General features: G+C 45.7%; 1 protein-coding gene across 3 annotated transcripts in view; it reads left to right on the plus strand.

Moving 5' to 3' along the window:
- The window catches only part of adamts3 (ADAM metallopeptidase with thrombospondin type 1 motif, 3), a 186,580-nt gene that overhangs the window by 86,958 nt on the left and 87,061 nt on the right, over nucleotides 1–12,561 (plus strand). For all 3 annotated transcript variants that reach the window (XM_031829519.1, XM_031829521.1, XM_031829520.1), the window contains one exon: nucleotides 1,546–1,678. In XM_031829519.1, the coding sequence (XP_031685379.1) occupies nucleotides 1,546–1,678 (133 nt within the window). The remainder of the gene's footprint in view (nucleotides 1–1,545; nucleotides 1,679–12,561) is intronic.

Consider the following 12,561-nt stretch of genomic DNA (forward strand, 5'->3'; position numbering starts at 1 on the left):
CCAAGGAACTTGTAGCTCTCAACCTGCTCCACTACAGCCCCATCGATGAGAATGGGGATGTGCTCGGTCCTCCTTTTCCTGTAGTCCACAATCATCTCCTTTGTCCTGGCACCACACGACCAGGTCTCTGACCTCCTTCCTATAGGCTGTCTTGTCGTTGTCGGTGATCAGGCCTACCACTGTTGTGTCATTGGCAAATTTAATGATGGTGTTGGAGTCGTGCCTGGCCATGCAGTCATGAGTGAACAGGGAGTACAGGAGAGGACTGAGCACACACCTCTGAGGGGCCCCAGTGTTGAGGATCAGCGCGGCGGATGTGTTGTTACCAACGCTTACCACCTGGGGGCGGCCCGTGAGGAAATCCAGGATCCAGTTTCAGAGGGAGGTGTTTTATCCCAGGGTCCTTAACTTAGTGATGAGCTTTGAGGGCACTATGGTGTTGAACGCTGAGCTGTTCCTTTTGTCCTAGTGGAAAGGGAGTTTTGAGTGCAATAGAGATTGCATCATATGTGGATCTTTTAGCATCTTTTGCATGGTGTTACCTGATCAATGGCTTTGTCCAATCATGGATACAGTCATTGGTAAAACCTAGCAGTATTACTTATTTATCTGAGAGGGAGGCAGATGTACAGCATTTTGCTAAAAAAACATGATAATTTGTCTCTCTGAAATGAATCCTATTCCAAACAAATACAAAGAGGGCACGACAAAGCCTATTTCCCCCTCAGGAACTAAAAAGATTTGCATGGGTCCTGAGATCCTCAAAAGGTTCTACAGCTGCAACATCACTGCCTGGTACAGCAACTGCTTTGGCCTTCGACTGCAAGGCACTACAGAGGGTAGTGCATACGGCCCAGTACATCACTGGGGCCAAGCTTCCTGCCATCTTGGACCTCTACACCAGGCGGTGTCAGAGGAAGGCCCTACAAATGGTCAAAGACCCCAGCCACCCTAGTCATAGACTGTTCTCTCTGCTATCGCATGGCAAGTGGTACCGGAGTGCCAAGTCTAGGACCAAGAGGCTTCTCAACAGTTTTTACCCTCATAAGACTCCTGAACAGGTAATCAAATGTCTACCTGGACTATTTGCATTGTGTGCTCCTCCCCCCCAACCCCTCTTTTTACACTGCTGCTACTCTATGTTTATCATATATGCATAGTCACTTTAACTATACATTCATGTACATATGTACATACTACCTCAATTGTGCTGACCCACCGGTGCTGTTCATTATTTGACCTCACATTTAGCTTACTGTGCATCTTTGTTACCTTGTTCCAACACACATGGTTTCTGTTTCATAGTTGCAACAAAGGCACTCCACAAGTACAATTTATTGAACAGTTGTTTTTTTTACATTAAAATAAAATTCTATTCTAATGTTACCTAACACCTTCATGAATGCGTTTAGAGTGTTGCAGTCAGAATGACTGCTCCTTAGCTTGGGGCGGTCCCTCGAGTCACAGCGGTTCAAGTGTTAAACAATAAAAATTAATTTAACAACATTTCTGAAAATGAAATGAAACTCTTCTTGTGTCTCGTAGTTCGTACGACTGTCTCCTGGACGACCCGTTCAAACACGACTGGCCCCAGCTGCCGGAGCTGCCAGGGATCAACTACTCCATGGATGAACAGTGTCGCTTCGACTTCGGAGTCGGATACAAAATCTGCACATCAGTAAGTTTGGTCTCGGACATCGTCTAGTAGAGAGACAGAGATACCCTATAGAGCTGTCTGATACCTCAGACTCCCTTCCGCTCAGATATCCCTTTGAAGAGCAGAGAAATATAACCTCTGTGTTGGTGGGAAATACACATGACCAAACTGCTTTACAGTTGGCACTATGCATTGGGCCAAGTAGCCCCTATCCTGGCATCTGTTAAACCCAGATTAATCCGTCGGACTGCCAGATGGTTAAGCGTGATTCATCACTCCAGAGATCGTGTTTCCACTGCTCCAGAGTCTAATGGCGGTGAGCTTCACATCACTCCAGCCGATGCTTGGCATTGCTCATGGTGATCTTAGGCTTGTGTGCGCGGCTGCTTGGCAATGGAAACCCATTTCATAAAGCTCCTGATGAACAGTTATTGTGCTGATGTTGCTTCCAGAGGTAGTTTGGAAATCGGTAGTGAGTGTTGCAACTGAGGACAGACGATTTTTAATCACTAGGTGCTTCAGCACTCGGCAGTCCTGCTCTGTGAGCTTGTGTGGTCTAAATAATTCTCTCTGCTATTATTCTGACATTTCACATTCTTAAAATAAAGTGGTAATCCTAACTGACCTAAGACAGGGAATTTTTACTAGGATTAAATGTCAGGAATTGCGAAAAACTAAGTTTAAATGTATTTGGCTAAGGTGTATGTAAACTTCTGACTTCAACTGTACACACACACTATATATACACTTCAACTGTATGTAGTGTATGATGGGGTGTCCACATACTGATGTATATAAAGTGTATATTGTGTCTGTTTATCAGGGAAATAGTTTCAGTAAGGAGATTAGAGGTGGGGGATCATGCAGGGGCATAGAAAAATTGTGACGTTTGATTAATTAAAAACTATCCAGAACCAATGCTAATAAGATAGATCTGAAGACATTGTGGCAATTAATATATGCCATTTAGCAGAAGCAAAGCGACTTGGTCATGTCCATGGGTGGTCCATGGGTCGTCCCTGGAAATAAACATCCAGACTGACAGAGCTCTCTGCTCCATGCCACTCTCTGAACCCAGATCATTATTTCCTGTTTCGTTAATTTAAGGCTTTAATCAAAATGCAGCTTAAAATGTGTTCTTCATTCCTGAGTCCTGGTGAACAGTGTTTGTTTCTTAACGAGCTCCATAGTGTCTGGCGACTCCAGAGGAATCCGATCTCATTCATTATTTACTGAGTTCAACTGTTAATTTACTATTTTCTACAGAATTAGCTGTGGGGGCGCTGGTGACCAGCAACATATGAAGATGCGCTCCGAACAATTTCTATTAATACTTGACCATCACCTCCCGCACTGTAACAATGTTCTGGGTTCGTTGTCGGAGTCAGGCGCAGGACACAGGTTTGAGGAAAAACACAAAAGTCTTTACTCAAAACATTAATACAAAAAAACGGAATATCTCCAACAAGGAAACATCACGTATCGAGAGAACCCTCCAACACACACGGTAACACAAAACAATCACGGACAAAACAGAAAGGTAGACGAGAGGTTAAATAAGGAACATAATAAGGGAATAGAAATCAGGTGTGCATAATCAAGACAAAACAAAAGGAAACATGGATCGGTGATGACTAGAAAGCCGGTGACGTCGACAGCCTAACGCCGCCCAAACAAGGAGAGGAGCCGACCTCAGCCGAAGTCGTGACACCCACGGTGTTAATTTTGTAACATTTAATTTGTAATCTAACCCAATTTACTAATCTGGCTTTTTTTCTGAAAATGTTGGCCTTTTAATCGTAAAATGTCGAAACAACAACGGCCACAAAGGAGCAGGCCTCTGCTGAAGCCTTGGGTTCATCTGACACAGACTCGGATCCCCCCGACCTAGCCATGTTAATGGTGGCTATCATTAAATCTGAACAGACTGTGCTGGCTAAGGTGGAGTCACTATCCACTGACCTATCCGCACAAATAGTTATTCTCGCCACGGAGGTCAACATAAAGATCGACTTGGCGAGATGATGACACCTGTCTGAATAGCGCAAATATTTACTCCGACAAAGTGGTGGCACTGGAAGAGGAAGTCACCCAGCTATCATTAGATGTCGTCAAACTCACTTCCAAGGTTGAGGACCTTGAGAAGAGACAGCGCCCGGGGAACGGGGCCTCGATTACGCCCCCACCCTTGACCGTGCACACATAAGCATACAGTCCGCACAGAAGAAAGGGGAGCCACCCAGACCCATAGTAGTTTAATTCCACTACCTTCAGGAGAAGGAGGATGTCTTCCGTAAGGCAGCGCGAGCGGCTCCCATCACCCACGACAGCCAGAATATTCGCATTTACCCTGACTACATGGCGGCAGTCATGAAGAAGAGGTCAGCCTTCAATGAGGTGAGGGGGCTCCTACACCGCTGTCGTAACACCAAGTTCGGCATTCTTTACCCAGCTGTACAGAAGATCACTACTCTCTCTGGCGAGCAGAAGACATACTTAGACCCAACCAAGACCAAAGAATACATTGTCGCGCACCTACATCCACAGGAGGACTGGCGACATAATATTAACTAGCCATTGTGGTCTCATACCGTGACCATGCACTAGCCATGCTAACGCGAACAAGGACCAACTAGTGAATTCATATCTTGATTAGAAACGTGCCTGCTGCCCAAAAAAATTACAATTATTCATCCAGTAACTTAACGTTTTGAACAATGATGATATGTGTAGGGTGACATGTTTTCACAAGGACAATATAGTTTGAAAAGTATTTTATTTACAGTACATGGCACAATTAGCTTTTACCAACTAGCTGCGGCTGTACAGTGACGGTGCTAGGTGGTGCGGTAATAATTAGCCTAGTCGCTACCTAAGGCTAGGGCTGAGCGCTCTTTCCATGCCTTAGTAGGATACCCTACTAACATACTGTGAGCATGTTTAATACATACAATACATACAAGTTTATACTCCCAAAGGACCATGTGTATTATTCTTTACTATTTGACTGGTTGGTCCGCCCTGGTGCTTGGTGGTGGATGGCACGGGTTTGTGTGTGTGTTCCTCTAAGGGATATATATTTATATATAATTTCCACTCAAGCCTACTAAGTGTCCAGTCTAGAGGTGCTTAGATATTAACCCATATCTGAAGGGCACAATCACAATCTCTAGATTATATGACATAATACAGAACATTAAGCCACCTTCCTTTGCAAATACAAAATCTGCATGGAGCAAGACATAGGTGGCAAGCTACCTGATGATATATGGTAACAAAGTTTTGAGCGTATCCACACATCATCGTTTTACATAAGGCATGGGCTAATTCAGTTTAAGGTTTTGCATCGTGTCCATTACTCATGTGACAGATTGTCAAAAATATACCCAAAAGTTGACCCCAAGTGTTTGAGATGCCACCGGAGTCCAGCGACTGTGGGACACATGTTTTAGTCATGCCAATCTTTGAGTGGCCTCTGGGACCCCATTTCTTGAGGCATTCTCACATCTGTATAATACAGCTGTTAGCCCCCAACCCGGTCACTGCCATTTTGGGGTACTTCCCCTAGACCAGAATTCTACCACGCATCAGGCAAATGGCTAACCTCTGGAGAAGGTTAGGTACACTGTGCTTGGGTCCCGACAAAGGTTAGACTAAACCTGGTCCCAATTAATACAATACGTGGAGAGCCTGGGGTAGACTGACTCTAAAGAGAGGGGAGTCATTCCTCTCGGGGGGGTAGACTGACTCTAAAGAGAGGGGAGTCATTCTTCTAGGGGGGGTAGACTGGCTCTAAAGAGGGGAGTCATTCCTCTAGGGGGGTTAGACTGGCTCTAAAGACAGGGGAGTCATTCCTCTAGGGGGGGTAGACTGACTCTAAAGAGAGGGGAGTCATTCCTCTAGGGGGGTTAGACTGGCTCTAAAGACAGGGGAGTCATTCCTCTAGGGGGGGTAGACTGACTCTAAAGAGAGGGGAGTCATTCCTCTAGGGGGGGTAGACTGACTCTAAAGAGAGGGGAGTCATTCCTCTAGGGGGGGTAGACTGACTCTAAAGAGAGGAGAGTCATTCTTCTAGGGGGGTAGACTGGCTCTAAAGAGAGGAGAGTCATTCTTCTAGGGGGGGTAGACTGGCTCTAAAGAGAGGAGAGTCATTCTTCTAGGGGGGGTAGACTGACTCTAAATAGAGGGGAGTCATTCCTCTAGGGGGGGTAGACTGGCTCTAAAGAGAGGAGAGTCATTCTTCTAGGGGGGGTAGACTGGCTCTAAAGAGAGGAGAGTCATTCTTCTAGGGGGGGTAGACTGGCTCTAAAGAGAGGAGAGTCATTCTTCTAGGGGGGGTAGACTGGCTCTAAAGAGAGGGGAGTCATTCCTCTAGGGGGGTTAGACTGGCTCTAAAGACAGGGGAGTCATTCCTCTAGGGGAGTTAGACTGACTCTAAATAGAGGGAAGATGGCGGCAATACAACATGGTAGCAGCACAAAACATGGTACAAACATTATTGAGCACAGACAACAGCACAAAGGGCAAGAAGGTCGAGACAACAATACATCACGCAAAGCAGCCACAACTGTCAGTAAGAGTGTCCCTGATTGAGTCTTTGAATGAAGAGATTGAGATCAAACTGTCCAGTTTGAGTGTTTGTTGCAGCCCGTTCCAGTTGCTAGCTGTAGCGGACTGAAAAATGGAGCGACCCAGGGATGTGTGTGCTTTGGGGACCAGAATGTGACTGGCAGAATGGGTGTTGTATGTGGAGGATCAGGGCTGCAGTAGATATCTCAGATGGGGGGCGTGAGGCCTAAGAGGGTTTTATAAATAAGCATCAACCAGTGGGTCTTGCGACGGGTATACAGAGATGACCAGTTTACAGAGGAGTATAGAGTGCAGTGATGTGTCCTATAAGGAGCATTGGTGGCAAATCTGATGGCCGAATGGTAAAGAACATCTAGCCACTCGGGAGCACCCTTACCTGCCAATTTATAAATTATGTCTCCGTAATCTAGCATGGCTAGGATGGTCATCTGAATCATTGTTAGTTCGGCAGCTGGGGTGAAGGAGGAGCGATTACGATAGAGGAAACCAAGTCTAGATTTAACTTTAGCCTGCAGCTTTGATATGTGCTTAGAGAAGGACAGTGTACCGTCTAGTCATACTCCCAAGTATTTGTATGTATTGACTACCTCAAGCTCTAAACCAGAGGTAGTAATTACACCTGTGGGGAGAGGGGCATTATTCTTACCAAACCCCATGACCTTTGTTTTGGAGGTGTTCAGAACAAGTTTAAGGGTAGAGAAAGCTTGTTGGACACTAAGAAAGCTTTGTTGTAGAGCATTTAACACAAAATCCGGGGAGGGGCCAGCTGATTATAAGACTGTATCATCTACATATAAATGGATGAGAGAGATTCCTACTTCCTGAGCTATGTTGTTGATGTAAATTGAAAAGAGTGTGGAGCCTTGGATTGAGCCTTGGGGTACTCCCTTGGTGACAGGCAGTGGTTGAGAGAACAGATTTTCTGACTTTACACACTGCACTCTTTGAGAGAGGTAGTTAGCAAACTAGGCCAAAGACCCCTCAGACACCAATACTCCTTTGCCGACCCACAAGAATGGAATGGTCTACCGTATCAAAAGCTTTGGCCAAGTCAATAAAAATAGCAGCACAACATTGCTTAGAATCAAGGGCAATGGTGACATTGAGGACCTTAAAGGTTGCGGTGACACATCCATAACCTCAGCGGAAACCAGATTGCATACCTAAGAGAATACTATAAACATCAAGAAACCAATCAGTTGACTATTGACACGTTTTTCCAACACGTTTGATTAACAGGGCAAAATATAAATAGGCCTATAACAATTAGGATCAGCTTGATCTCTCCTTTAAATTCATTTTTTTTATAAAGCCCTTCTTACATCAGCTGATACCTCAAAGTGCTGTACAGAAACCCAGCCTAAAACCCCAAACAGCAAGCAATGCAGGTGTAGAAGCACGGTGGCTAGGAAAAACTCCCTAGAAAGGCCAGAACCTAGGAAGAAAGCTCGAGAGGAAACAGGCTATGGGGGGTGGCCAGTCCTCTTCTGGCTGTGTCGGGTGGAGATTATAACAGAACATGACCAAGCTGTTCAAATGTTCATACATGACCAGCAGGGTCAAATAATAATAATCGCAGTGGTTGTCGAGGGTGCAACAGGTCAGCACCTCAGGAGTAAATGTCAGTTGGCTTTTCATAGCCAATCATTGAGAGTATCTCTACCGCTCCTGCTGTCTCTAGAGTTGAAAACAGCATGTCTGGGACAGGTAGCACGTAGCAGCAGCACGGCCAGGTGGCCTGGGGACAGCAAGGAGTCATCAGGCCAGGTAGTCTTGAGGCATGGTCCTAGGTCTCAGGTCCTCTGAGAGAAAGAAAGAAAAAGAGCATACTTAAATTCACACAGGACACCGGATAAGACTCCAGATATAACAGACTGACCCTAGCCCCCGACACAAACTACTGCAGCATAAGTACTGGAGGCTGAGACAGGAGGGGTCAGGAGACACTGTGGCCCCGTCCGACGATACCCCTGGACAGGGCCAAACAGGCAGGATATAACCCCACCCACTTTACCAAAGCACTGCCCCCACACCACTAGAGGGATATCTTCAACCACCAACTTACCATCCTCAGACAAGGCTGAGTATAGCCCGCAAAGATCTCTGCCACGGCACAACCCAAGGGGGGACGCCAACCCAGACAGGAAAATCACGTCAGTGAATCAACCCACTCAAGTGGGTGGCATGGAAGAGCACCAGTAAGCCAGTGACTCAGTCCCTGTAATAGGGTTAGAGGCAGAGATTCCCAGTGGAGAGAGGGGAACCAACCAGGCAGAGACAGCAAGGGCGGTTCGTTGCTCCAGTTTCCATTCACCTTCACACTCCTGGGCCAGACTACACTCAATCATAGGACCTACTGAAGAGATGAGTCTTCAATATAGACTTAAAAGTTGAGACCGATTCTGCGTCTCTCACATGGGTAGGCAGACCATTCCATAACAATGGAGCTCTATAGGAGAAAGCCCTGCCTCCAGTTGTTTGCTTAGAAATTCTAGGGACAGTTAGGAGGCCTGCATCTTGTGACCGTAGCGTAGGTGTAGGTATGTACGGCAGGACCAAATCAGAAAGATAGTTAGAAGCAAGCCCATGTAATGCTTTGTAGGTTAGCAGTAAAACCTTGAAATCAGCCCTTGCCTTAACAGGAAGCCAACAGGAAGCTCCGGTAATTTCTGTATACCAGGGAGCTAGTTTCTTATGAGAAATGTTTTTGGTTTTTAGGGGTGTGACTGCATCTAGGGTTAAATTGAGTTCCTCAGTGAGGTGGTTAACTGATTTTTGTCCTCTGACGTTCTTGGGTAGGCGGATGGAGTCTGGAAGGGCATCAAGGAATCTTTGGGTTGTCCGAGAATTTATAGTACGACTTTTGATGATCCTTGGTTGGTCTGAGCAGATTATTTGTTGCGTTTGCAAATGTAATAAAATTATGGTCCGATAGTCCAGGATTATGAGGAAAAACATTAAGATCCACAACATTTATTCCATGGGACAAAACTAGGTCCAGAGTATAACTGTGGCAGTGAGTAGGTCCGGAGACAAGTTGGACAAAACCCACTGAGTCGATGATGGCTCCGAAAGCCTTTTGGAGTGGGTCTGTGGACTTTTCCATGTGAATATTAAAGTCACCAAAAATTTGAATATTATCTGCCGTGACTACAAGGTCCGATAGGAATTTTAGGGAACTCAGTGAGGAACGCTGTATATGGCCCAGGAGGCCTGTAAACAGTAGCTATAAAAAGTGATTGAGTAGGCTGGCTAACAGCCTGCTGCCTGGCCTGCATCCTATCTCATTGTGGAGCTAGGGGAGTTAGAGCCCTGTCTATGTTCTTAGATAAGATGAGAGCACCCCTCGAGCTAGGATGGAGTCCGTCACTCCTCAACAAGTCCGTCACTCCCCTTTAAATAAAGGATGAATCGTGGCTGCCTTCCCAACGGTGGGAACCTCCCCAGAAAGGAGAGAGAGGTCAGAGATAAGCTTGGCGATGATAGGGTCAGCAACCTTAAAGAAGAAAGGGGGGAAATAGAGGGGAGTCGTTCCTCTAGGGGAGTTGTACTGACTTATTGGTGCTGTATGGTGCTGTTGGGTGCTGTATGGTGCTATTGGTGCTGTTGGGTGCTGTATGCTGTTGTTGGTGCTGTTGGGTGCTGTATGGTGTTATTGGTGCTGTATGGTGTTATTGGTGCTGTTGGGTTCTGTAATGGTGTTATTGGTGCTGTATGGTGTTATTGGTGCTGTATGGTGTTATTGGTGCTATTGGTGTGTTGGGTTCTGTATGGTGTTATTGGTGCTGTTGGGCTCTGTATGGTGCTGTTGGGTTCTGCATGGTGTTATTGGGTTCTGCATGGTGTTATTGGTGTGTGGGTTCTGTATGGTGTTATTGGTGCTGTATGGTGCTATTGGAGTGTTGGGTTCTGTATGGTGTTATTGGTGTGTTAGGTGCTGTATGGTGTTATTGGTGCTGTTGGGTTCTGTATGGTGTTATTGGTGCTGTTGGTTCTGTATGGTGTTATTTGTGTTAGGTGCTGTATGGTGTTATTGGTGTGTTGGGTTCTGTATGGTGTTATTGGTGTGTTAGGTGCTGTGTGGTGCTATTGGTGCTGTTGGGTTCTGTATGGTGTTATTGGTGCTGTTGGCGTCTGTATGGTGTTATTGGTGCTGTTGGCGTCTGTATGGTGTTATTGGTGCTGTTGGCGTCTGTATGGTGTTATTGGTGCTGTTGGGTTCTGTATGGTGTTATTGGTGCTGTTGGGTTCTGTATGGTGTTATTGGTGCTGTTGGGTTCCGTATGGTGTTATTGGTGCTGTTGGGTGCTGTATGGTGTTAGTGGTGTGTTGGGTTCTGTATAGTGTTATTGGTGCTGTTGGGTTCTGTATGGTGTTATTGGTGCTGTTGGGTTCTGTATGGTGTTAGTGGTGTGTTGGGTTCTGTATAGTGTTATTGGTGCTGTTGGGTTCTTTATGGTGTTATTGCTGCTGTTGGGGTCTGTATGGTGTTATTGGTGTGTTAGGTGCTGTATGGTGTTATTGGTGTGTTTGGTGTGATGGGTTCTGTATGGTGTTATTGGTGATGTTGGGTACTATATGGTGTTATTGGTGCTGTTGGGTTCTGTATGGTGTTATTGGTGCTGTTGGGTTCTGTATGGTGTTATTGGTGCTGTTGGGTTCTGTATGGTGTTATTGGTGCTGTTGGGTTCTGTATGGTGTTATTGGTGCTGTTGGGTTCCGTATGGTGTTATTGGTGCTGTTGGGTTCTGTATGGTGTTAGTGGTGTGTTGGGTTCTGTATAGTGTTATTGGTGCTGTTGGGTTCTGTATGGTGTTATTGGTGCTGTTGGGTGCTGTGTGGTGTTATTGGTGCTGTTGGGTTCTGTATGGTGTTAGTGGTGTGTTGGGTTCTGTATAGTGTTATTGGTGCTGTTGGGTTCTTTATGGTGTTATTGCTGCTGTTGGGGTCTGTATGGTGTTATTGGTGTGTTAGGTGCTGTATGGTGTTATTGGTGTGTTTGGTGTGTTGGGTTCTGTATGGTGTTATTGGTGATGTTGGGTACTATATGGTGTTATTGGTGCTGTTGGGTTCTGTATGGTGTTATTGGTGTGTTAGGTGCTGTGTGGTGTTATTGGTGCTGTTGGGTTCTGTGTGGCATTATTGGTGCTGTTGGGTTCTGTATGGCGTTATTGGACTGTTGGGTTCTTTATGGTGCTATTGGTGCTGTTGGGTCTGTATGGTGTTATTGGTGCTGTTGGGGTCTGTATGGTGTTATTGGTGCTGTTGGGGTTTGTATGATGTTATTGGTGCTGTTGGATTCTGTATGGTGTTATTGGTGCTGTTGGGTTCTGTTTGGTGTTATTGGTGCTGTTGGGTTCTGTATGGCGTTATTGGTGCTGTTGGGTTCTGTATGGTGTTATTGGTGCTGTATGGTGTTATTGGTGCTGTTGGGTTCTGTATGGTGTTATTGGTGCTGTTGGGGTCTGTATGATGTTATTGGTGCTGTTGGGGTCTGTATGGTGTTATTGGTGCTGTTGGGTTCTGTGTGGTGTTATTGGTGCTGTTGGGTTCTGTATGGCGTTATTGGTGCTGTTGGGTTCTGTATGGTGTTATTGGTGCTGTATGGTGTTATTGGTGTTATTGGTGCTGTTGGGTTCTGTATGGCGTTATTGGTGCTGTTGGGTTCTGTATGGTGTTATTGGTGCTGTTGGGGTCTGTATGGTGTTATTGGTGCTGTTGGGTTCTGTATGGTGTTATTGGTGTGTTGGGTTCTGTATGGTGTTATTGGTGTGTTGGGTTCTGTATGGTGATATTGGTGCTGTTGGGTTCTTTATGTCGTTATTGGTGCTGTTGGGTTCTGTATGGTGTTATTGGTGCTGTTGGGTTCTGTATGGTGTTATTGGTGCTGTTGGGTTCTGTATGGTGTTATTGGTGCTGTTGGGTTCTGTATGGTGTTATTGGTGCTGTTGGGTTCTGTATGGTGTTATTGGTGCTGTTGGGGTCTGTATGGTGTTATTGGTGTGTTGGGTTCTGTATGGTGTTATTGGTGTGTTAGGTGTTATTGGTGCTGTTGGGTTCTGTATGGTGTTATTGGTGCTGTTGGGATCTGTATGGTGCTGTTGGGTTCTGCATGGTGTTATTGGTGTGTGGGTTCTGTATGGTGTTATTGGTCCTGTATGGTGCTATTGGAGTGTTTGCTTCTGTACGGTGTTATTGGTGTGTTGGGTTCTGTATGGTGTTATTGGTGTGTTGGGTTCTGTATGGTGTTATTGGTGTGTTGGGTTCTGTATGGTGTTATTGGTGTGTTGGGTTCTGTATGGTGTTATTGGTGT

Source organism: Oncorhynchus kisutch, linkage group LG8 (genome assembly GCF_002021735.2).
Source record: "Oncorhynchus kisutch isolate 150728-3 linkage group LG8, Okis_V2, whole genome shotgun sequence".
Classification (NCBI taxonomy): domain Eukaryota; kingdom Metazoa; phylum Chordata; class Actinopteri; order Salmoniformes; family Salmonidae; genus Oncorhynchus; species Oncorhynchus kisutch.